The sequence below is a fragment of the Scylla paramamosain genome, chromosome 2 (genome assembly GCF_035594125.1).
Source record: "Scylla paramamosain isolate STU-SP2022 chromosome 2, ASM3559412v1, whole genome shotgun sequence".
In the NCBI taxonomy this organism is placed as follows: Eukaryota; Metazoa; Arthropoda; class Malacostraca; order Decapoda; family Portunidae; genus Scylla; species Scylla paramamosain.
Window position 1 is genome coordinate 12,097,501 of NC_087152.1, and position 23,485 is coordinate 12,120,985.

Consider the following 23,485-nt stretch of genomic DNA (forward strand, 5'->3'; position numbering starts at 1 on the left):
TGCAGCAATACAGTTTTGCAAATAAAGAAATAAAGAAGTAAAATGCATTGCTAGAGGAAGCGGACTGTATGTGTGTGTGTGTGTGTGTGTGTGTGTGTGTGTGTGTGTGTGTGTGTGTGTGTGTGTGTGTGTGTGTGCGCGCGCGCGTGCGTGCGCGCGCGCGCGCGCACGCTCAAAAAGAATCCCATAAACTCAAAGAAAAAAATATGACAAACTGATATTCAAAGATTGGAGGTTACGATTTTGACTCAAGGCTATAAAAATTCAAATTGGTAAGCGCGCGCGCGCGCACGCACACACACACACACACACACACACACACACACACACACACACACACACACACACACACACACACACACACACACACACACACACAAGCTGTCTCTAGGTATCTTTTGCCAAACGATTTCCGGTCGTGTTCAATTTTAACATTCAAACACTCCATCAGATTGCACACACACACACACACACACACACACACACACACACACACACACACACACACACACACACACACACACACACACACACACACACACACACACACACACACAGAGAGAGAGAGAGAGAGAGAGAGAGAGGGACCCTTCCCTAAACCACCGTCCCTCTTCCTCTTTCTGCGTGGCCTCTGTGCGGGATGACCACAGGAAGACACGCAGCGTAAAAACCAGCTGACCAGCCTTGAACCGCCGTGTAGCTGACGTTCCCCCACTGCCTCAATATATATGTAGATTTCTTAGGGCCATATCAATAATGCCGTAAACACACAGGCCCCACCACGCACTCCAGGAGAGGACCCGTGCAGTACTTTCTCTCTCTCTCTCTCTCTCTCTCTCTCTCTCTCTCTCTCTCTCTCTCTCTCTCTCTCTCTCTCTCTCTCTCTCTCTCTCTCTCTCTCTCTCTCAGTACAAGAAGGCCATAACAGCAAAGATCAGAAGTCAGAGCAGTGACCCCGAACAGGAAAAATTAATAAATCAATGAAAAAAAAAATTCTGGGAAGTGCCGTGCGATAGGAAACCAATGTCACTATTTATTCATGTAACGATATCAAAAACAATACACCCCACCACCCCCCCTCTCCTCACTCCCACCCCATTCCATCCCCTTGCAAGGAGTCTTCGTTTTTTTTTATAGAGAGAGGAGAGGAGTAGGACGCGTCAGGTTTAAAAGCTATAGAGGAAGATAAGATAAGGAAATGCACGAAAAGAATTGTTGTTTTGAGGAGTTGCAGACATAGTTTGAGGCATTGCTACCTGTTACACACACACACACACACACACACACACACACACACACACACACACACACACACACACACACACACACACACACACACACACACACACACACACACACACACACTGTTTCTCTCAAGTAAATTTACCGCACGAATACTCCGCACATTACATTTCTCCCTAAACATGTTTCCCCACGTGATAAATTAGGTTGGATCATGTTACTCTTGGGGAATCTGTCCTCAGGTGGATGGGATTGTTCTATCTAGGAGGAATGTTCCTATCTATCAGCACTGGGCACCGTCTGCGATTTTTTTTTTTTTTTTTTTTTTATTTCACTGCAGAAAGCACTACAGTTCCCACTCCACACTCCTCTATGCATATTTCCGTTACATCTGCATGGCTCCATTGCATCGCCCTAAGCTATGAGTACTGGGAGGTATTGTAATGTAGTCGCCCTGTGTAGCGAGGCAAGAGGAGCCAAAGCTGGTCTGCGATTGCATTGTTTCCGTGTGTTTTTACTTGTGTTAGTGAAGTAACAACCGTATGCCCGAAGTTTCATAAGAACATAAATTAAGGGAAGCTGCAATAAGCCATCAGGCCTACACGTGGTAGTCCCTGTATGAAACATATCTACCGATCACCACCTATCATTCCCATCCATAAATTTTTATAATCTTTTTTTAAAGCTTCCTAATTACTCGGCACTAACAACCTAATTACTGAGGCTATTTCATTCATCTACCACTCTATTTGAGATCCAATTCCTTCAATTTTTTTTTTTTATCTAACGTTTTTAAGCTTGAACCCATAATTTCAGAGAGAGAGAGAGAGAGAGAGAGAGAGAGAGAGAGAGAGAGAGAGAGAGAATCACCGTGGCTGTTTCCATGTGAAAGTCATCAGGTAATAAAGGCGTGAGTGGGGCTATTACCTGTCGCTGTCCGGTTGCTAATGATCCACTTAAGGGTTTCGGGAAGGCTACTGCTTGCGTGGCAGGGCAAGTAAAGACATGCTCGGGTGGGGAGGCAGGTCTTGAGGAAGAAAGGCAACAAAAAACCGCCCTTCATAATTCTAGTGATAGTTTATCAAGAGTTCTACATTATCAATATGAATTAAAAAAATAAATAAAAAAAAAAAACATGGATGGCTCTCTTTTTTTTTTTTTTTATGAGAGGCTCTGGTCAAGGCTACAGAAATTTAGACCAAAGGCCCACTGATAATTAATAACTGATAACTGACAACTAATTATCTCTGTGCCCTTTTAAAAGAGCCCTAGTGAAAACCCTGAGCGTTCAATAACATGAGCCTTAACAGGGAGTAACTTCAAGCTTTCTCCCTCTTGTGATTGATGTCATAAACCTGATGGAGCAGAAACTAACATTTATTGGGAATATATTGAGAGCTGTGTGTGTGGTGGGGAAGGGGGGAATCTAGTGAAGATCTAATTGATTTTGTTTATCTTGAAATGTTTTAATAGTATGCAGTAGTAATTATAGTAAGGTAGTAGAGATAGTAAAAGTAGTTAAAATTATTGTAATAGTGTTTTGATAATACAGCGATAAAAGAGTGAAGATGCTGTCGTTATGGTGATAGTGACAGTGGTGATAGTGCTGGGTAGTGGTGGTGAGTGATGATCAAGGAACCAGCCAACCCTTACATCCTTCCTTGGTGGTAGTGATGGCGATGGCGGTGATGGTGGTGGTGGTGATACGAGTAAGAGTGAAGGAACGTATCCTAGGTGATGGCAGTGTTGAGTGGCGGTGGTGTTGAATGTGATCAAGGAACCCTATCAACCTTATATCATCTTTAGTGGTGGTGATGGTGGTGGCAGTGTTGACCAGTGATGAAGGAACATATCAACTTTGTACCATCCTTCGTCCTCTGGGTTAATTCGCACAGCGCCAGGAGCCACACCAGTCTGAGTCTCGCCCTTCCCGTTCCCGGCACGTACTCGCTGCAACACAAGTGGTAGAGGCTCCTTTCATCACCGCCAAACTTTTACGCACACGTGAGCCTTTACCACTTGGCCCGCTTTTTCAAGAACCGCGTCGAAACTGTATCAGTAATTCTGCAGGGATGATGTACTAGTCTGTAGGTTCTCTCTTTGCTAATAAGCTCTGTGTTTTGGGACGTATATGGAAAAGTCTTCTTCTTCTTCTTCTTCTTCTTCTTCTTCTTCTTCTTCTTCTTCTTCTTCTTCTTCTTCTTTTCTTCTTCTTCTTTTCTTTTTGTTCTTCTTCTTCTTCTTCTTCTTCTTCTTCTTCTTCTTCTTCTTCTTCTTCTTCTTCTTCTTCTTCTTCTTCTTCTTCTTCTTCTTCTTCTTCTTCTTCCTCCTCTTCTTCGAGGAGATTGATTGATATTATTATGTCTCAACTTTTTTTTTGTAATGACCGGCCTTCTTTATCCCTTCCAGTGTGACGTAGACCATTTCTGGAGGACACACACACACACACACACACACACACACACACACACACACACACACACACACACACACACACACACACACACACACACACACACACACACACACACTGGTCTCAACACATTGCTAAATAAGTGTCAACATCTGTTTCGTCGGGCGTATTTGATCAGTCATTAAAAAAATAAAGTTTGAAATTGTTCCGAGCTGAGTTTATGGTTGCTCAGTGTAAGCTCTCATTTGGGCTATTTTCTTAGGCCATAGAGATAATAACTTGCGTTTCCTTATTATTTTTTCCACATTGATGATGCAGAATCCTTTGTTAAACCGTCACTATATAGAATCATGAAAGCTCTCTTGTATACTCAAATAATTTCTACTGCAAACTGTTAAAAGGAGTCAAGGTAAGGCGCCAGAGCGTTTGAGAATACAGGCGCGCCTCTTAGTTACTTTTACTTACTTAAGGCCGCGCCGTCACTGGAGACCTTTGATATTGTGAATGAGTAGAATGAAGAATGGTCAAAGCATCAGCTGAAACGAACGAAAGCGACCTGAATGGAAATTCTGGTAGATATACCAGTGTCAGAATGGAAAGTGGCGTCTGTGAATGGAACCCCGAGATGCTTTGACTGAAATCTCGGCGGCAGGTGTTCTGCAAATGAAGGTTTTGCTCGGCCTTGCAAGCGTCGAGGTGCGAGGGTGTGCTACCGGTCCCTGCTGCATTTGAATTACGCAACAGGAAGGAAGCAGGTGGTCGTGTTTAGGCTCAGAAGGCAGGTGAGAGAGTGTCTTTGCATTCCTATCTCTTCCCTTTCCCCTCCCAGACAAGGAAGCATTGTGGCTTTACCTCCACTGTACCCACAATACATTACAGTGCCAAGAAACATTTATACCTTCCCTCACAAACACCTTTCTCTGTTTAATTCTTTACTTTGGAGTAGTACAGTGAGTCAGACAGCTTAGTGAATACTTAAAAGCGTGTGGTGTTTCAAATCCCCTTTTATCATCTTGTGGTAATTTCTTCCAATCATCTCCCAGCACAAACTTTCGCCCGTCCTTGTGTCACACGCCTTAATATTCTGAAGACCCGCGGTGCTCCTGCTGGTGTTGTCGGTGTGGCCTTGGAACTCCTAACTATAAAAATAACAGAAGCTACGAAAATTGCACCGAAATTGCTGCCGGAAGTTTGAAGTTGATACGTTGATGAGGATTGTTTCGCCTCAAAGAATGCCAGACTTACGACGGCTTAGCAAACTGTTATATGATGAGCCACACTTCTTGGCCCAGTTACGGCAAGCTTCAGGCGAGCATTTAACCTTAACCAGAAAGGAAGCCTTGCTGAAAACCCCTGCTGCATTAATTTCGCAAAATAAACAATTTATGACTCGTAAGTGAGAGGACCAGTAAATATGTCCGTTTTTCCAAACCAAAGTAGCAGTTCAAGGAATACGAATGAGTCACAGATGTTTTCATAGCAGCTATCACTCACATTTAATTACTGCTGACAAATATAATTATCCTTTCCATTGTTGTCAACTTCGTCCATTTCCTCCTCTTCAATAATTACTTCCTATACCCTGTTCACCCTTTTCACCCCTGCCTGTCCTTCACCAGGGTCCTGAAGGGTGGGAGGACCTCGCCCACGTGGACTCCGCCTGGGTGACAGTGCACCTGAGGGACGTGAACGACAACCCGCCGGTGTTCTCCCGCCCACACGCCCACGTCACGGTACGAGAGGATGCCGTCCCCGGCACGCCACTAGCCGCCCTGCCCGCCCGGGACCCTGACGCGGTGAGTGCCACAGCGGAGCCTGGCACGAGAGTGAAGGTGTAAAATGAGTGAACATAATATTAGAAGTATGAAAGGCTCAGAAGGATCAGATAACCTGTCGCTTCTCTAATGAAGTGTCTATATGTTGAAAAGAAAATGAGAGAACCAAAATGTTTTAGTCTTCCAGGATGGGCGATGAAGGACTGAACATGTCTGTCAACCAGTATTAAAAAAAAAAAAAAAGAATATGCATGAAAGTGTGTCGCAAACCTTGCACAGCGGAGCCACCCGGCGAGTGAGACTTGCATGTAACAACTTCGCAAGACAGCTGCACGAAAACTTTTCAAACCACATTCTTAGATGTTCACAATTTCTCCCCGTCAAGGGCAGGCTCCTGTTAGCAGCTTTGTGTCTCTCTTCCAGCAGGGCGGCCAGCAGGGCGTGGACTACCGGCTGGAGGGAGGCTGGGGCTCCCTCATGGTGGACACGGATGGCAGTGTCAGTCTGTGGCGACAACTGGACCGCGAGGCTCCGGACGGCGCCACGGGCAAGGCGCTGGTGGTGGCCGTGGACCGCGGCGTGCCTCCACTCTCCGCCACCGCCACACTTACCATCACTGTTGCAGACGTCAACGACTGTCCGCCGCGTCTCTTGCCGCCCACCATCCTGCACGTGATGGAGGGCGGCCCGCCCACCCGCCTTGGCATCCTCAAAGTGACGGACCCTGATGTGTGGGCGCTCGGCCACGGCCCGCCATTCACCCTCTCCCTGGCGCCCACAAATCCCCCCCATGTCCTCTCCCTTATCAAGCTGAAGTTTGACCCCCGTGAGTATGAGATGTGTCTGTGCTGTGAAGCGGCATGCACGCAGCATGACTCTGAGCAGCTGCAGTTGCATTGCTTTTCGCATAGCAAGGCATAGCATAGCAAGGCCACACCTCATAAGTCATGATCTATAAAAGTTTGTTACAGTTCTGGATTATACTTTAATTATGTAGAAAAGAACCATACCACTACTCTGTGCATATATCAAAGCAATGGGTTCAGGTACCGCAGAGTAGTAGGTGTACTCGTATCGCTGTCTCGTCCTGCCGTCTGTTGTGTTGTCAAATCTCAAGCTGTCTGCCGCACCGCCACCTTAACCTTGTCTTCACCAACAGTGACTACGCTTCCTGTTTGTAAAGAAACACTGGACAAGAAGGAAAGAAGGACGGTGGGATGAGATAAACTGCTATGAAGAAGGCGCTAAAATTTAATATGAGCTGCAGTAGCAAACAAAAAGCAGAAAGTTACTGCCGTTTACTTTACTTAACGGGAAGCGAGACACCAGTAAAGTGTGTGTGTGTGTGTGTGTGTGTGTGTTCCCTAGGGCAGAGTGACGCTCTTTGAAGTTTGATGTGAGGGACGCACGGGTTCGAACTGCGTGTCCACAAAAAAAAAAAAAAACATTTCCTTACTTGATCCTTCGTCACCTCGGCGTACTAACATTTTAATGAAATAAAAACGTGAGAGAGAGAGAGAGAGAGAGAGAGAGAGGGGCGTCATTATCCCCGTACAGCAATTTTAGCTCATCACACTTACTACACAAATTGTTTCATTTCTAACTTTAAGCTGAAAAAAAAAAAAATTCCTGTCGTTTGCACAGTTCCCGGACAAAGGGTCATGGCCTCATAACGAATACGCATGCCAGGTTTTCCAAATTAACTTCATGGCCTTTGAGAATATTTATCCTCTGTGCGTTTTTTTTTTTTTTTTCACAGATATACGAATTAATTCTTTCATGTTCATCTGCTCAAATTTATAGTAGAAGATTGATACTAAATGACAAAATATCTTCCAGCTATAAAGTGTGTGTGTTTGTGTGTGTGTGTGTGAGAGAGAGAGAGAGAGAGTGTTATATGAAACCTTGAACAGCTTAGTCCATTAGTATAGCTGGAGACACAATTGACAGAATAATACCGGATTAGATGATACAGAAAAAAAAAATTTGCTAAATCAAGTCTTCCTTTTTCGTTAAATTTGATAGTGTTCATTTGCTTAAGAACTCCCGTATTTTAAAATTAGTTCTTCCCTCATTAAGGGCCATTTTTAAAGGCCACAGAGATGATTAGTTGTGGATGCATCTCTCTCTCTCTCTCTCTCTCTCTCTCTCTCTCTCTCTCTCTCTCTCTCTCTCTCTCTCTCTCTCTCTCTCTCTCTCTCTCTCTCTCTCTCTCCTCTCTCTCTCTCTCTCTCTCTCTCTCTCTCTCTCTCTCTCTCTCTCTCTCTCTCTCTCTCTCTCTAATTAGGGGCTGCAGAAACCTAGTCAGACCATCACAGGAATCGTGAAAATACCTCTTAAAAACTTAATTGCCTTCCTCCAGGGTGTGTTTAAAACCACTCGAGGTGAGAGTGCTTGAGAACGGGACGAGGAAGATGCATGTACAGCGCGTCATCGCCACGAGAGAGCGGGGTGCACTGAAAGGCTCATTTACATTATCTCCACGGCTAATGCTAATTCAAGTGTTAATTTCCGTCGAAGGCTCCAAGGGAAAGTAGCAGAGTGGACCCTTCGCGCACTATCCTACACACTAAAGTTTTGAGGAGCCTGGCAGTGTCTTAACCTTGTTACGTACTTGTTATTTATTTTGAGCAACTCTACGTAGACCTAAGTGAAGTGAAATGATTTATGAATTTCTTGTGTGACGCCGCATTAACTAAGATCATATGGCGCCGATAAGAACGTAAGAAAATGAGGGAAGCCGCAGGAAGCCATTAGGACTACACGTAGCAGTCCCTATAATTTTGGGGAACGGGATAAGTTAGATTAGATTTTTATTGACCACAAAACTACAACGACTAAATAAAACATAATAAGTATAAACTAGGTTACGATCCATAGGTCATTAGAACAACATTATTAATAGTGGATGATTCAATGAAACAACATAAGTAAATAACAAAGCTACTTCAGAAACTGAGAGAAATCTTTGTAAACCTAATATACGTACATCTACATACACAGAAAAAATGTGAGCCACTTCATCACATCGTACTGTTAATTGTGTCTTTCAAAATCTTGCTAGCAAAAAGAAAATAACAAAATAAGGATAAGATTACATCGAACATTCTATTTAAATCTGTGATTCAATAACAAAACACACTTCAAAAATAAGAATATTGACTACTCAAAAAATAAATAAATAAATAAATAAAAATAAGAAATCTTTATAAAACTAATATACATCCACAGGCACTAAAAGACGTGAACTGTTCCTCTCCGTGCACTGTCAATGACGCCTCAAAGTCTTACACTAAACTCTCACCGGACCGTTTTAGTAGGACTACAAAAAATTTATAGAAGTCAAGCAGTGAACCCTGGTGGCTGGTAGTCCTAATTTTGTGGAAGCTAAGCAGTTTAAAGCCCAAAATATTAAACAGCCCATGAAGAACCTTATGTATGAATTTACATTACTAATTCAGAAAACTCAAGGGATGATTGTACCCTGCAGACTGTAAGCGGAAGGGAGAGTTTACTTTATGACCTGACACTTAAGTCTTGGGATTGTAGATGAAAAAGAAGGAATTGGTTCTGAAACAGAGTGGTATATGAATGGAACGGACTCATTAATCAAGCTGTTAGTGCTGAGTTATTAGAGAGCTTTAAGAGAAGATTAGACAGGTTTGTGGATGAGGATAATAGGTGGAAATAGGTAGTTATATTTCATACAGGGACTGCCACGTGTAGGCGTGATGGCTTCTTGCAGGTTCCCTTATGTTCTTATGAAAATACTCAAATAAAGGCCGAATATTTTTTTTACTTTGTTCTCTTGGGGCTATTTTCAAAAAGCATATAGGTGACAAATCGCGTTATCGTAGTAGTTGTCTTTTCCCTATTGATGATTCAGAAATTTTGTTAAACTAGTTGAAATTACTCAAATAAAGGCCGAATTTTTTTTACTTTGTGTTCTAATTAGGGCTATTTTCATATACGTACCATGTAGGTAATAAGTCAGGTTATCATAGTTGATTATTCCTCATTGACGATACAAAACTCTTGTTAAACTAAAGGATCATGAAAACGCCTTAAAAACCTCAGTAACTGACTTTAGAGCCTGTTGACATTGCCAAGACAAGACGCTGAAACGTTTGAGGATACAACCCATGCTTTGCTGAATGTCACCTTAAGGACACACTCAGCTTCACTAAAACCCTTGCTTTTACTACTTCCCCTTCGCTGTGTCGTGGGGCCATGCTAGTACGTACCTGCTGGAGTATCTCCTTCAGCACCAGACCTTGGCATCCTCTCGGAGCATTGCGTGTAATGTAGAGCAAATAGCCTAACGTCCAGTGGCTCCAGTCTTTATATATGTGGCGACTACAGGATGATGCATTGCTTATTTTCCCTCCTGCTCCTCCTCCTTCTCAGCGCCGTCCTTTCTCTAATGATGGTAATTAGTGTATAGTAGTGAAATCAAGCAGCCTACCAAGGACCTGGGAGTCTGTTGCTGCTTGTATTCTTTTGGAATCCTCCTTCATTTCTGCCTCTTCATCTTCGTCATTGTCATCATCATCATCATCATCATCATTATTTTCTTCTTCTTTTCATCAGATCTTTTCTTCTTTTTCTTTTCGCGTGCGTGCTTATGTGCGTAGTTAACATTAACCTTACACTAAGTCACACAGCTGCGGTATTCACTTCTCGTTTAGCCAAAACACCAAAACAAACCAGACGAGAGTTACCGTGGCGGGTGGATGTGGGGAACCTTTCTCAGCCTCACGGTGCACCCCGGGGAGAACACTGAGGCCGGAATCGGGTAAAATTAACTTCCTTCCCTTTCCCTCCGACTTGTAGCCTAATGATTACAGCAGCCAAGTGACCGTGCTCTTCCCCCGTCTCAGCACGTGGCGCTCATTGGTTCATGTCGGAATAATACTCTTCAGATTCTTCACCACCGGTTTTGTGTTTGAATATAAGACCGTTAGAATGTCAATGGTGAGAGGGAGAGGTGTGAGGAATGATGGGTGACTTAGGGTTTTACGTAACTAGAGAGAGAGAGAGAGAGAGAGAGAGAGAGAGAGAGAGAGAGAGATAGAATCATTACGTAATTTCATTTGTCTGACTTTTTCCACATATTTTCCAGAATTCATATAATTTTCAGCACTAAAAAAAATGCCATTGATAATACTTAGGGATGATCGTATGTAAATGTGTGTGTGTGTGTGTGTGTGTGTGTGTGTGTGTGTGTGTGTGTGTGTGTGTGTGTGTGTGTGTGTGCGTGCGCGCGCTGCTCAATATTCATGGATTGTCAATATCGCGAACATTTCCCTGACTACATTCATCTTTACCCTTTTTCCTCCACACTTGATTGCCGTCTCCTATTCTGTCTACCTAATGGCACTTCCCTGCAGCCACTCACTATTGCGCCTCTACCTGACACCCATGCCCTGCCGCCCTTCACCTCATGTCCTTTATGCCTACAGGTCTGGATAGCGGGCGGGGCGGGGCGGAGCTGTGGACGGCTGGTGCGTTGGATCGAGAGCAGCACCGGGAGTTGAGTGTGGCAGTGCGGGTGTCTGACGCGCAGGGCCTGGCCGCCACCCACCGCCTCACCGTGCTGGTGGACGACCTCAACGACAACCCCATGAAGCCCGCCGCCAAATCTGTCTACCTGTGGAAGACTCAGGTGAGGCGCTGCATCACCCACTCTGGTGATGCCAAGGTATTATTACACCGCACCCAATAACTTTACGATAGATACACTGTAGTACTTTTTCCTTCACTGGCAGAGATTGTTTGTTTGATATTTATCTAATTATGTTGTCTCATCATTGCAATATTGGTTTATATGTTTGTAACAACCTTAGTCCTGTGTAACTGCCGAACACATGCCAGGCGTGGTTACACGCTCACGAATGTATGTGACCCGCTGCACATCCTGGAGCGGATGGTGACAAGAAACTTCTCGAAAAGCTGCCACTGTGTTCCATCCGCAGGGCGGCGGGTCGGATGCTCCTCTGGGCAGAGTTTTCGTGGAGGATCCGGACGACTGGGACCTCGGGGACAAGGAGTTCGAGTGGGTGGGTCCTCCCCACCCGCTCTTCACCCTCCACCCGCGAGATGGCACCATCTTCGCCTCCAGCCAGATTCGGGAAGGCAGGTGAGAGAGATGTGAATGTAACTCGTATAATAATAGAATGACAAATCAGGTACATCTATTAACCAGTATTTTTTATTTATAGCTTTCTATCCAACTTAATTCTTCTTTGCATTCACAAAGGTTCATCAGATGGCAGCGTTTACTTATTTTATTGAAAGTTAAGACGAAGAGGCTGGAATTATAGCGCACCTCACCGACCATATTTGTACACAGGTCGAGTGACAGCTCTTGTATGTATTACCACCAGCCATTGCCTCAGGCCGCTGCTTAACTGTTTGTCGTCTCTATCCCATTCCCCAAATCTACCCCACTCCTCTCTCCTCTCCTCTGCCCACTCCCGCCAGGTACGATCTGCAGTTCTCCGTCAGTGACCGGGCGTGGCGTCAACGTGGCGTGGCTGCCAACGTGACGGTGATGGTGCGAGTCCTAACCCCCGAAGCGCTCGCTCATGCCGCGCCCATCTCCCTCACGCCCACCACGCCCACGGACCTCAGCCGTGGATGGTCGCCCTCGGTACGTGCCGCAAAAGACGGCCACGTTACTCCATCTTGTGAACGATAGTCGTAGTCTTCTTTAGCTGTTTCTTCCGCCATCTCCCCATCTGTCAGAACGCCACATCAACTATCACTCCGCGCCATCGTCTTCCCGCCTGCCCCTCTCTGTCTGCAATACACCAATCGCGCGACTTTCCATCTCACATTACGTTCAAGCTTCATAAAGTTAGATTCAAAGAAATGAGATGTTAGATGACGGGAATAAAATCAGTTGTCACGTTGTTAGTGCAAAGTCATTAGGAAGCTTTCATAGATTAGACAAATCTATTGAAAAGGAATGAGAGTTAAAGATAGGTGCGCATGTGTAGACCCACTGGCTTCTTGGGACTTTCCTTGTGTTCTTTTGTTTTACCCCTGCTCTCCACCAGATACACACATTTGCAGTCCTTGTAATGAGAACAGACGAAGAGGGACCGTGAAGGGGACAGACGTTGCATCAGTAGTAGTAGTAGACAGGAATATACCTTTGTAACGGCTCCCCCTTTCTCCCTTCCCCTCCAGACTGGCGGCGGCGGACTCGGCTCTCTGCTGAAGGAGGTGCTGGCGGTGCTGAACGAGCCTGGCAGCGACGTGGAGGTGGTCAGTGTCTACGGCGGCTGTGGGAACCCAGACTCTTCCTCCACGCCCATCACTACGCCCGCGCCCACGCCAGCCGCGCCCGTGCTTGCCCCAGTGCCCGCCCCGCCGTCGCCCTCCACCTGCGTGTGGGTTAGTGTGAAGGACAGCCGCGGCAGCTTCATGAACCCCGTCAAGCTGCAGGGACTCCTCGCCCTCCACACCCGCCAGGTCAGAGAGAGAGAGAGAGAAAGAGAGAGAGACCTTCCCTCAGTTTTATTAAGATTCTCAAGGTGTTTTTGCTTATTGCGGCAAAAAAAAAAATAGTAATAATAATAATAATTAATAAATGAAAATGTACATGCCCAGTGGAGTTATTTGAGCGTGTGTGAGGAAAAGATTACCGTTTTGATGCTAAGCTATTATGCGCGCGCGCGCGCACACACACACACACACACACACACACACACACACACACACACACACACACACACACACACACACACACACACACACTTTTTTTTTTCTCTCTCTCTCTCTCTCGAACAAGCATGTACACGTGCTTTCTTCTTTTCTATTTTTATAGCTGGAGGCGGCGACAAACTTGACGGTGGTGGTAGATGACCCGACAGAGGCCGCCACGCCGCCGCAACCTCACGACCCCCAGGTCCCGCGCGGCGACACTCTGGAGGAAGCTGACAGCTCCGCCACTTCGCTGGCCTCCACCAGCCTTCCTCTGCAGGTAAGAGTCCCAGCTCACCACGCAATAGAGTTCTGTGTGCGAGTCTTGCTTCATCCTCCACCCACTCCAGCGACCTGAGGCACTTACGTCTTCACCCGCCCGGAACTCCCATGGATATTTAAATTTAATAATAACATGGCTCATGCTCGCCTCTGCATCACAGCAAGTGCGATCTTACTCGCATCACGTTTGATTTTTTTTTTCTTTTTTTTTTTCTTTTTTTTTTTTTTTTTTTTTGAGGGATAGGGAGAGGAGGTAAAAAAAAAAAGGGGAGGAAATATGATACTGTATAACAGCCGACGACGGAATCACTTCCCGAAAAAGAAACCTAGCTGGCCAGTCTCTTGTTTACTCCCCCCACCACGAAGGCTTTCATGGCATGATGATCTCCTATTGCGAGTTTTTGTAATTCTAAACATGAGAGAAATCATTTCATCTTGGTTTGTAGGAAAGTTTATCTTCCGGCAACTTCAAAGATGCGTGTAGTGGAGGTTCATGTGGTGAGCAGACTTGAAGAACAAACATGTATTTTATTTATTTATTTATTTTGTAATTTTGAAAAGTTTGAACTCTCTTCGCTGCTACAGAATACGCCTTGATATTAAACTATAGGTCCTCATCCGCAGTTCAAACCTTCAGCTTTCTACTTCTACTTCAAGCCGATGAAGGAAAAAAAAAAAAAAAAATTCGTCCCCTCAGGTCGTGGACACAAACGCCACCGCCCTGGTCACGCCGCGCCTCACCCGCCCTCATTCCTGCCAAGCTCACGCCCACGCCCTCAACCAGGAAGACTGTACGTCTGCCTCGTGTCTGAACGGCGGCCGCTGCGTCAGGTTTCAGGAAGGTTACAGCAGGTGTGTGTGTGTGTGCGTATGTGTTTTATTTAGTCATACCATCTCTGCCTCCAGATATCGGTGTTTAATCCCTTTACTTCTGTTTTGCACATTTTTCTTAATTACTAACCATTCTAAGACATCTTTCCTTGTTCCACAGCCACCTCCAAACAGTGTACTGGCCAGAAATTGCAAAACCTATTATTTTTAATCACTTTCTCTTTATAGATGCTTATAAAGATTTCATACATTACTTCTAGCGCTATGAATTCTTGCATATCGCTGTGAAAGGGCTATATATGAGATGAAATTCTGTACTTTCTGTTAATACGTGATTTTCTTTTTAATACACATATGTTGTGATATCGTTCGACTCCATCACCAGGAAGTTCTCGATGTCCTCTTTACTTCTTTAAAGATCATAATACAGTCTATTCCCTTTTCTTCCCCCTGATGCGTGGGAGTGTGAGAGCGTGCGAGTGAGTTTTCTTCAGACAGAGGTATCTTTCTCAGGTGTGTGTGTCCTGGAGGCACGTCAGGCCTCCAGTGCAAGGTGTTGAGTCGCACCTTCCTGGGCTCTGGGTGGGCGTGGCTGCACCCTTTGCCTCCCTGCCTTCCCGTGACCTTGTCACTCCGCTTCCTCACTCGCTACCCAGACGCCCTTCTGTTATATGCTGGTCCCTTGGTGCCCACGCCCCACCACGCCACGCCAGCACCCATGCTCGCCTTGCAGCTGGTGGGCGGGAAGCCCCAAGTATTGGTGGAGGGTGAGGGCGGCCCCCTCAAGCTGCAAGTGAACACCTCCCTGCACGACGGCCACTGGCACAGCCTGCATCTGTCCCTGGACCCTCAGGTAAGAGAGAGAGAGAGTGACAGACAGACAGACAGACAGACAGACAGATAGACAGACAGACAGACAGACAGACTGACTGACTGACTGACTGACTGACTGATTGACAGAAACAGACAAATAGAGGAGTGCTATTCTCTTCCTTTTGCCTCGTAGGGTGTGGTGATGATGGTGGACCTGTGTGGACAGAAGTGGAAGGACGAATATCAGGACGAGGGCCACTGCCTGACCAGGGCGCGGTGGAAAACTCCGAGACGCGGGAGTGCATGGCTGGGCTCCACGCCCGCTCAGGTGGGCGGCCTGGCACAGACTCCACCCCTGGCAGAGGACCATGGGTGGCAGGAGGCCCCCACCCACCACCCCCTGACTGGTTGCCTTGCTCACTTTACCATCAATACTCAGGTGAGCGTCCCACGCGTTCACCACCGCGGCACAGATTGCTCATCCTGTTGACCGGTGGCTGTTCAATGCTCAAGTTTTTTTTTCAGCATGTGGCAGAATCATTGTTGGTGGTCAGCACTTGTGATCACAGCTATGGCAAGCGCTACAGTGAACAAGCACCTAAGTTGTGATACACACGTTTTCTGTTCAGTCAGCCGCCCGCCGTATGCTTTCCCTCTGAAGTCAAACGAAAGTTGTAAAGTAATCTCATATGACTACATTTTATTTACTTTGTATTTTTCGGACTCGTCAAAATTAGTACAGACTTGATATGTATTTGCATTTATTTTTAGGAAAATATTTTTAATGTTACAATGAGCATATAAGGTACATGTTCAGTTTCTTATTCAACCGCTGATTGGTGCCCAGAGAATATTTGTGTGTAGCAAGGTTGCTCAGCCCGAGGGTGGCTGTTGATGAGTGGACAAACTTCCAACCACACTGACAACCCAGCAACCTTTTGGGCACAGCTGTGCTACCGTGTAGCGTCACCGCACCTCCACTTGTAGGTGGTGGGACCTGGGCGAGCCAGCCTACAGCCACGCCAGTGTGGGAGGCTGCCAGCCACAGGACATAGCCTGCTCGGGCAGCCCAGGTGGATGTGGTGTGCGGGGCCATTGCGTGGGGGGTCTGCATCACCCAGTGTGTGAATGCGACCCTGGTTGGACGGGACCCACCTGCACCATACCCACAGTGCCCGCCCGCCTGGGGATGGCATCTTACATGAAGGTGGCGCTGTCGTTCACACCGGGCCAGCGGATGGTGCGGGGTGCAGCTTCGGGTGAAGCTGCGGGGCGCCCCAACCGGCTTGCTGCTGCAGCTTGCCGCTCACCATCGTGCCTCAGCCTTCACCCTCCACGTGAGTTTCTTTCGCTCCTCCTGTGCCTACTTTCCCTCCCTTCCTTGTGCTCGCCATCCTTCTTCTGCCAGATGTCTCTTCCCTCACCTGCTGCATGGTAGCAACTATCTCCGCCCCGTACATTTGAGCCGCAACGTTCCGGAATCCTCAGGATCATGGCGACCAAATGAATAACCTGGAGATGTCTCCTGAATTTCATATGAATGATAAATCAGAAGACCTACAGTTTGTGGAATGATCTTTCCTTACACACGACTCTCAGGTTTATCTTCCTGTCGTAGTCCACTTACACAGGTCGTCTTACAGAAAGAATTCATAAAGATCAACAGTTCCCCCTCTCTTGGGGAGAGGACTACAAGTGAAACAGCCTGATCTTGGCAAGGTTTCCGAAATGGTTGTTGTTCGAGTGTACCAAGATCATAAATGTTAATCTTCCACTCTGTAGCGCAGTTGCAGGCGGGCGTGGCTTGCGCCTCCGTATCGGGGGCAGGATGGACAGTCCGCCGGGCATGTGTGCAGCGACGTCCGCTCGGAGATGGCGTCTGGCACACTGTCGCAGCTGAGCGTCATGGAAACAATCTGTTGGTGAGGGTGGACGACGGCGACGGGTGGCACCTCAACGAGTCCCTGCCGTCACTCACAATCCCAGGCGGGTTAGAGCCGCCGCCGCCCCTCGACGTGGACAAGCACGATGGCGTGACGGTGGGCGGTCTGCCCGAATTCATGGGCGTGGACCTGGTGACTGTGCACGACGATCTACAGGACAGTGAGTGCTGCCTTGCCACCGCCACCATCACCACCTCCTCCTACACACACACACACACACACACACACACACACACACACACACAGATTAACCTTAAGTTTAATGTTAAGTCTCCCCCCCAAACCCATTATGTATATTCAGTATAACTACTGCCATATCAATAAACCGTTTATTATTATTATCATTATTATTATTATTATTATTATTATTATTATTATTATTATTATTATTATTATCATCATCATCATCATTACACACACACGAAACGGCCCTTCCACTTGACAAATTCTCCTGATAAGTGAAAGGGATGTATTTTCACGCTTAGGCTCATGATTATTCATATTGTATGTTTTTCACTCATTATTTGCCTTCATTCTTACACTTTTTATTCATTTGCGTGAATTTACAAGTGTATCTGCCCCTAACGCCCCACGCCCAACAGCGTGTCTTGACGACCTGCGGGTGTCAGGGCATCCACTACCATTGTCACCTGCTGTGAATGGCACCACCTGGGGCCAAGTGACCACCTTGGAGCAACTCACTCAGGGGTGCCACCCCTCTGGGGACCCCTGCGCCAATACCAGCCTGTTCCCCACCCCTGTCCTGCCACCCAGCCTGGGACCAGCCCTCATGCAGGTCAGTCGGTCATCTCTCACATACCTTTTTGTAACCTGTCCCAGCGTGGTTTTATCCGGCAATAGTTAAAGTGTGTTTGAACGCGTCAGTATCTTGAGAGTGGCACAGTGGTCGCCACCTGCCGGTTACTATCTTGGGCAGTCAGTAATACATGTCTCGCCCGACAGCTGTGGTCCTGGCAGGCGGCTGATGGGTGGTGTCTGTGAGGACGTGGACGAGTGCCTGTGGCGGCCTTGCCTTCATGGCGGATCCTGCCACAACCTGCGGCCGGGCTTCCTGTGTGTATGTGGCCCAGACCACCTGGGCGACCACTGTCAGTGGGCTAAACTAGCCCCCGAAGGTCATCCGCTAACTGCTCCTGCAGCCATAGCAGCAATCGCCATCTCTGTTCTCGTGTTAGGTACGTGGTCAGCACTTTACTAGATCACCGCATTGCCTCTGGTATCGAGGCAGGCAGTTTATTACATAAAGCTAAACTGGTGCCAGTATATTAGTTCTTACCACATTTCAGTTAGTTTGTTTCATCTGTGTGTTGTATTCTGCATCACACGTAACTCTTACCGAGGACAGTGACGCGACGCATTGTGTGGCTACCCCTGAACCTTATCCTTCCCGCAGCCGTGGTGGGCGTGGTGCTGTCGTTGAGGCTTCACCGGGTGCGGCTGGCGCGAGGGCCACAGGGAACAGAGAGAGGCAGCGTGCAGAGTATGAAGGAGACCACGGTGGGGGGAGGCCAGACTGCGGAGACTGTGGTGCCTGATGAAGGGGACCACGACACCCTGCTGGAGCTGCTCAGGCTGAAGGTGTCGCGGGACCTGCCGGACCACCGAGGAACTGGTAAGTGAACACCTTCCTGGGATTATTATTATTATTATTATTATTATTATTATTATTATTATTATTATTATTATTATTATTATTATTATTGTTGTTTTCATTATTATTATTATTATTATTATTATTATTATTATTATTATCATTATTATTATTGTTGTTGTTGTTGTTGTTGTTGTTGTTGTTGTTGTTGTTTTCATTATTATTATTATTATTATTATTACATTCCCTCTCTCTCTCTCTCTCTCTCTCTCTCTCTCTCTCTCTCTCTCTCTCTCTCTCTCTCTCTCTCTCTCTCTCTCTCTCTCTCTCTCTCTCTCTCTCTCTCTCTCTCTCTCATTATTATTATTATTATTATTATTATTACATTATCTCTCTCTCTCTCTCTCTCTCTCTCTCTCTCTCTCTCTCTCTCTCTCTCTCTCTCTCTCTCTCTCTCTCTCTCTCTCTCTCTCTCTCTCTCTCTCTCTCTCTCTCTCTCTCTCTCTCTCTCTCTCTCTCTCTCTCTCTCTCTTTTTCATTATTATTATTATTATTATTATTACATTCTCTCTCTCTCTCTCTCTCTCTCTCTCTCTCTCTCTCTCTCTCTCTCTCTCTCTCTCTCTCTCTCTCTCTCTCTCTCTCTCTCTCTCTCTCTCTCTCTCTCTCCTCTCCTCTCCTCTCCTCTCCTCTCCTCTCCTCTCCTCTCCTCTCCTCTCCTCTCCTCCCTCTCCCCTCCCCTCCCTCTCTCTCTCTCTCTCTCTCTCTCTCTCTCTCTCTCTCTCTCTCTCTCTCTCTCTCTCTCTCTCTCTCTCTCTCTCTCTCTCTCTCTCTCTCTCTCTCTCATCCAGAAGGCACGGCAGCAGCGACGGGCAGGGAGGGAGAGGGCGGGGTGGATGCGGTGGCGGCCAGGCAGACTTCGGTCCCTGAGGTGTTCCTGCCGGAGGAGGATTTGAGAGCTTATGCTTACGAGGGAAGCAGTTCACCGTCTGGCTCCCTCACCTCCACCTTGTCAGGTAAACAGAGAAAACAAGACAATGGAACCAGATATGACTAGAGTGTCCTTTTATATTTATTTATCCAGCTCTTTACCTTTACTTGTTTGCCATCAGTTTGTCGCCGGCTCTCTGTCCTTGTCATTTATTTATTCATCTGTTTCTATTTACCTGTGTGTCATTGGTTTGTCTCCACCTTGATGTCCTTATCTATTCACTTATCCAGCAGTTTTCCTTTACCTGTGTCTTATCACTTTGTCTCTGCCTCGCCAGAGTTACGGGTGGAGCTGGCTGGAGGCGGTCCCAGTGTGCCTCTCGTGCCGGCATTCCTAGAGGCCACAGACTTGCTGTCCACGCTTCCCGAGGCAAAGCGCTCCACTCCCACCCGCCCCCGCACGACCCGCAGCGAGACCATCACCACCACCACCACTCCCCAGAGACTCTCCACAGTTGGGAAGAAGGAAGAAGTGAAGGAGCCTTGTGTCCCCTCTGCCTCTTCTCCAGCAGGTAAGTTCTCCTCTTCCTCCCTCCCTGCTGCTTCTGAGTAAGGACCATATTTTGAAACATTTCTGCACCGCACCCCGACTACTTTCAAAGGGCTCTTTTTGAAGCTGCATGGGTTTCTAAGGGTGCTTTTACGGTTCTAGTGACAGATTGACAGGATTTCTACATTATTAACATCATAATCATCCTTGAGAACCCAGCTGATAATCTTTGTAGGCTTTAAAAATAGTCGTGGTGAGAGAGCAAAGCTTTTAGAGTACTGGCCTAAAATGTAAAGTAGCAACACTTCCCCGTAGAGTTTTGCACCACGAGAAAATCAGAGGTGTCTTGTTCTATCATCACCACCAGCGTCACTGAATTGATCAATCTGCCACCACCACCACTACCACATCCTTTCCAGACTGACCCTGACCTGCGCCCAAACTCCTCGCCCGGTCCGCCACGCCACAACAGGAGGCAGCAACAGGCAGACCCACACCGCCCTCCACCAGCCGTCATCTCGGACCGCCTTGACTCGGCAGAGAGGTGCTTCCTTACACTTCCTTCCTCACACTTTGCTGCAGGTGGTGATGGGGAAGGGTATTGCTGTGGTAGGAATGTGAAGAAGGCATGGTAGACGAAATAATAGAGAAGGGGGAAGATACAGAAGAGGTCGTGGTGTTGGTGGTGGTAGTGGTAGGGGCGGGTGACAGAAGGTGAGAGGAGAGAGAAAAAGAAACGAATTTAAATGAAGGAAAGGGTTAGAAAAATAGGGGAAGGGTAAAGATGGAAGGTGAGAGGAGACTTGTAGATGGTTGTAGAAATGGATGTTAATGAAGGAAAGGAAAGGAAGGGGTAAAAAAAGGGGTAAGATATGAAAAAAAGTTTAAAATTGGAGAGGTGAAAGGAAGATAAGGAAACTGATATGAATGGAGAAAAGAAGGAAGTAGTTAGGAAATTAAAATGTGATATATATATATATATATATATATATATATATATATATATATATATATATATATATATATATATATATATATATATATATATATATATATATATATATAGAAAAGGGAAAAGCATAAACAGAATGTAGAATAGAAAGGAAATTAGCACAAAAAGAAGTATAAATGAGAGACTGTCGGACGAGCAGATAATATTTAAGTAACATTCCATTTTTAAAACCTAAAAATGCAATAAACCTCATACATCAACACCACTTAACAAATGTACAGTATTACAACCACAAACAGACATAAACTCGTTGATAAAATAGATACTACGACTTTTTTAATTAAGCATTTTTTTTTTGCAGTGTTTCTCTCCTTCCCCACCCCACAAGACGTCGTGCTGGGGAGATCAAGAAGGATTGGGAAGGAATGTCACTGAAGAAGAGTTTTCAGGAATCGCTCAGTCTTCTTCCACCTTGATGAGTAACACAAGCCCAGGGAAGGAGGGAGGACTGAGGTGCATGAGAGGCCATTTTGTAAGAGAGAGAGAGAGAGAGAGAGATTAATGAAACAGTGTGCTGTGCATTAACGAAATGTACTGTACCATAATTAATAGCAAGATGTTAATTTACTTTTGTGTGTGTGTGTGTGTGTGTGTGTGTGTGTGTGTGTGCGTGGGTGCTGCATGGTAATGGTAACACTCCTCTTCCCGCAGCTGGTATCCGAACAACCCTGAGGTGAGCAGGGAAGAACAGGCGGCGGCAGGACCTCGCGGAAGACACCACCGTGGCAGGAGTGTGTCGGACAGAACATATCAAATTATTTTAGGTTTGTATTTCTTACATTTATTTTCCTTCCTTAATCAGTTTCTGATTTTCTAGATGACCTCTTCTCTGCTTTCATTTCACAGTGACTTGCTACAACACTTTTGTTAGGCCAGCACCCCGATTTAGGCAACTTAGGATACCTTTTATACAGAAGTATAATAGAAGAGAACTTATTGTAGTCTTATTCACGTATCAAATATATTTTCCCAGAGGATGGCGAGCTGCCAGTGGGCGTGATATATCCAGTACCCACAGGTTGGCGTTCCTTGAGGGATGACAGCTCGACACACTGGGAGGCTGGTGTAGGGTCCAGCAGCGTCGACTTGCCGGTCAAGAGCGGACGTGAGTGGTGTGGCGGAGCTGTGGTATTTTGGAGCTGTGTAAAAGCGGCGGACAAGGCGAGGCACAAGTCAGAGCGTTCAGTCCAACAGGGTGTCCCAGTGTCATTGTGCGCTATTGTGCTTCACCCATTTTGAAAACATAATGGTGTTGACCTGATCAGCATAAAACTACACACTGCGACGGGTCTTGTGTTCATAGGGGCCTCATGCCCGTTATTTTTTCACGTTTCAATACAATTGCTAAGTGTACTGTATACCTAAAGGGACCCTGTTTTGAGCCATTCGTTGGCCCCACACATGAGTAATTAATCTGTGTGTGTGTGTGTGTGTGTGTGTGTGTGTGTGTGTGTGTGTGTGTGTGGTTGTGAGTTGCTTGTGTTGACTTACAATTGTTTCACGTGTTTGACCATTTTATGTAATTGTTATAAACGTTTTCTAATTAAAAGTCATTTTTTACCTTTACTACTAAGCAAACCACTCTTTTTTATGAAATCATCCAGACTATGAGAAACTATTACTCTGATCTTCCTTCATCTCATCCAAGACGTGAAGGAACTGGACAATGCAACACTACATGACTATTTTCTTAATATGGATGTTATCCCAAGATCACGAAGTGTTCATAATATAACAAGAAATATAAAAATACCGTCCTATTGCTTCAATTTCCTGCCTATCTAAAGTTTTTGAATATATCTTCAACAGGAAGATTCTTAAACATCTATCACTTCACAACCTTCTATCTGATCGCCAGTATGGGTTCCGTCAAGGCCGCTCTACTGATGATCTGGCTTTCCCTACCAAGTCTTTGTCATCCTCTTTTAGAGATTTTGGTGAAACTTTTGCTGTTCTCTTAGATGTATCAAAAGCTTTAGATAGAGTCTGGCACAAAGCTTTGATTTCCAAACTACCTTCCTACATCTTCTATCCTTCTCTCTGTAACTTCAAGTTTCCTTTCTGACCGTTCTGTTGCTGCTGCAGTAGATGGTCACTGTTCTTCTAAATCTATTAACAGTGGTGTTCCTCAGGGTTCTGTCCTGTTACCCACTCTTCCTATTATTTATCAATGATCTTTTAAACCAAATTTCTTGCTCTGTCCACTCCTACGCTGATGATACCACCCTGCACTTTTCCACCTCTTTTCACAGACGTCCAACCCTTCAGGAAGTAACAGTTCACGCAGGGAAGCCACAGAACGCCTGACTTGTGATCTCTCTAAAATTTGTGATTGGGGCAGAGCAAACTTAGTTTTATTCAATGCCTCAAAA

The 23,485-nt window shown here is 46.0% G+C and overlaps 2 protein-coding genes across 6 annotated transcripts in view; both read left to right on the forward strand.

Moving 5' to 3' along the window:
* The window catches only part of LOC135106901 (neural-cadherin-like), a 121,373-nt gene extending 105,675 nt beyond the window's left edge, over positions 1–15,698 (forward strand). Inside the window, exons 13-22 of the mRNA XM_064016311.1 lie at positions 5,275–5,451; positions 5,857–6,256; positions 10,893–11,095; positions 11,406–11,569; positions 11,914–12,082; positions 12,625–12,909; positions 13,265–13,420; positions 14,120–14,274; positions 14,767–15,106; positions 15,260–15,698. Of these exons, the coding sequence (XP_063872381.1) occupies positions 5,275–5,451; positions 5,857–6,256; positions 10,893–11,095; positions 11,406–11,569; positions 11,914–12,082; positions 12,625–12,909; positions 13,265–13,420; positions 14,120–14,274; positions 14,767–15,106; positions 15,260–15,556 (2,346 nt within the window). The 3' untranslated portion in view covers positions 15,557–15,698. The remainder of the gene's footprint in view (positions 1–5,274; positions 5,452–5,856; positions 6,257–10,892; positions 11,096–11,405; positions 11,570–11,913; positions 12,083–12,624; positions 12,910–13,264; positions 13,421–14,119; positions 14,275–14,766; positions 15,107–15,259) is intronic.
* Positions 15,699–15,955: 257 nt separating this feature from the next.
* LOC135109982 (putative neural-cadherin 2) lies at positions 15,956–22,808 on the forward strand. 5 transcript variants are annotated; one of them, XM_064021969.1, is made up of 9 exons: positions 17,664–17,805; positions 17,973–18,205; positions 18,424–18,642; positions 19,473–19,637; positions 19,890–20,123; positions 20,521–20,683; positions 21,415–21,566; positions 21,765–21,877; positions 22,087–22,808. In XM_064021969.1, exons 2-6 carry the CDS (start codon positions 17,995–17,997, stop codon positions 20,523–20,525), a joined length of 834 nt encoding a protein of 277 aa, XP_063878039.1. In that variant the 5' UTR covers positions 17,664–17,805; positions 17,973–17,994; the 3' UTR covers positions 20,526–20,683; positions 21,415–21,566; positions 21,765–21,877; positions 22,087–22,808. The 5 variants fall into 5 exon arrangements, with proteins under 5 accessions (XP_063878060.1, XP_063878039.1, XP_063878049.1 ...); XM_064021979.1 differs by having other exon boundaries at positions 19,476–19,637; positions 20,521–20,645; positions 22,087–22,805; XM_064021956.1 differs by having other exon boundaries at positions 20,521–20,645; positions 22,087–22,804.
* Positions 22,809–23,485: the final 677 nt, after the last annotated feature.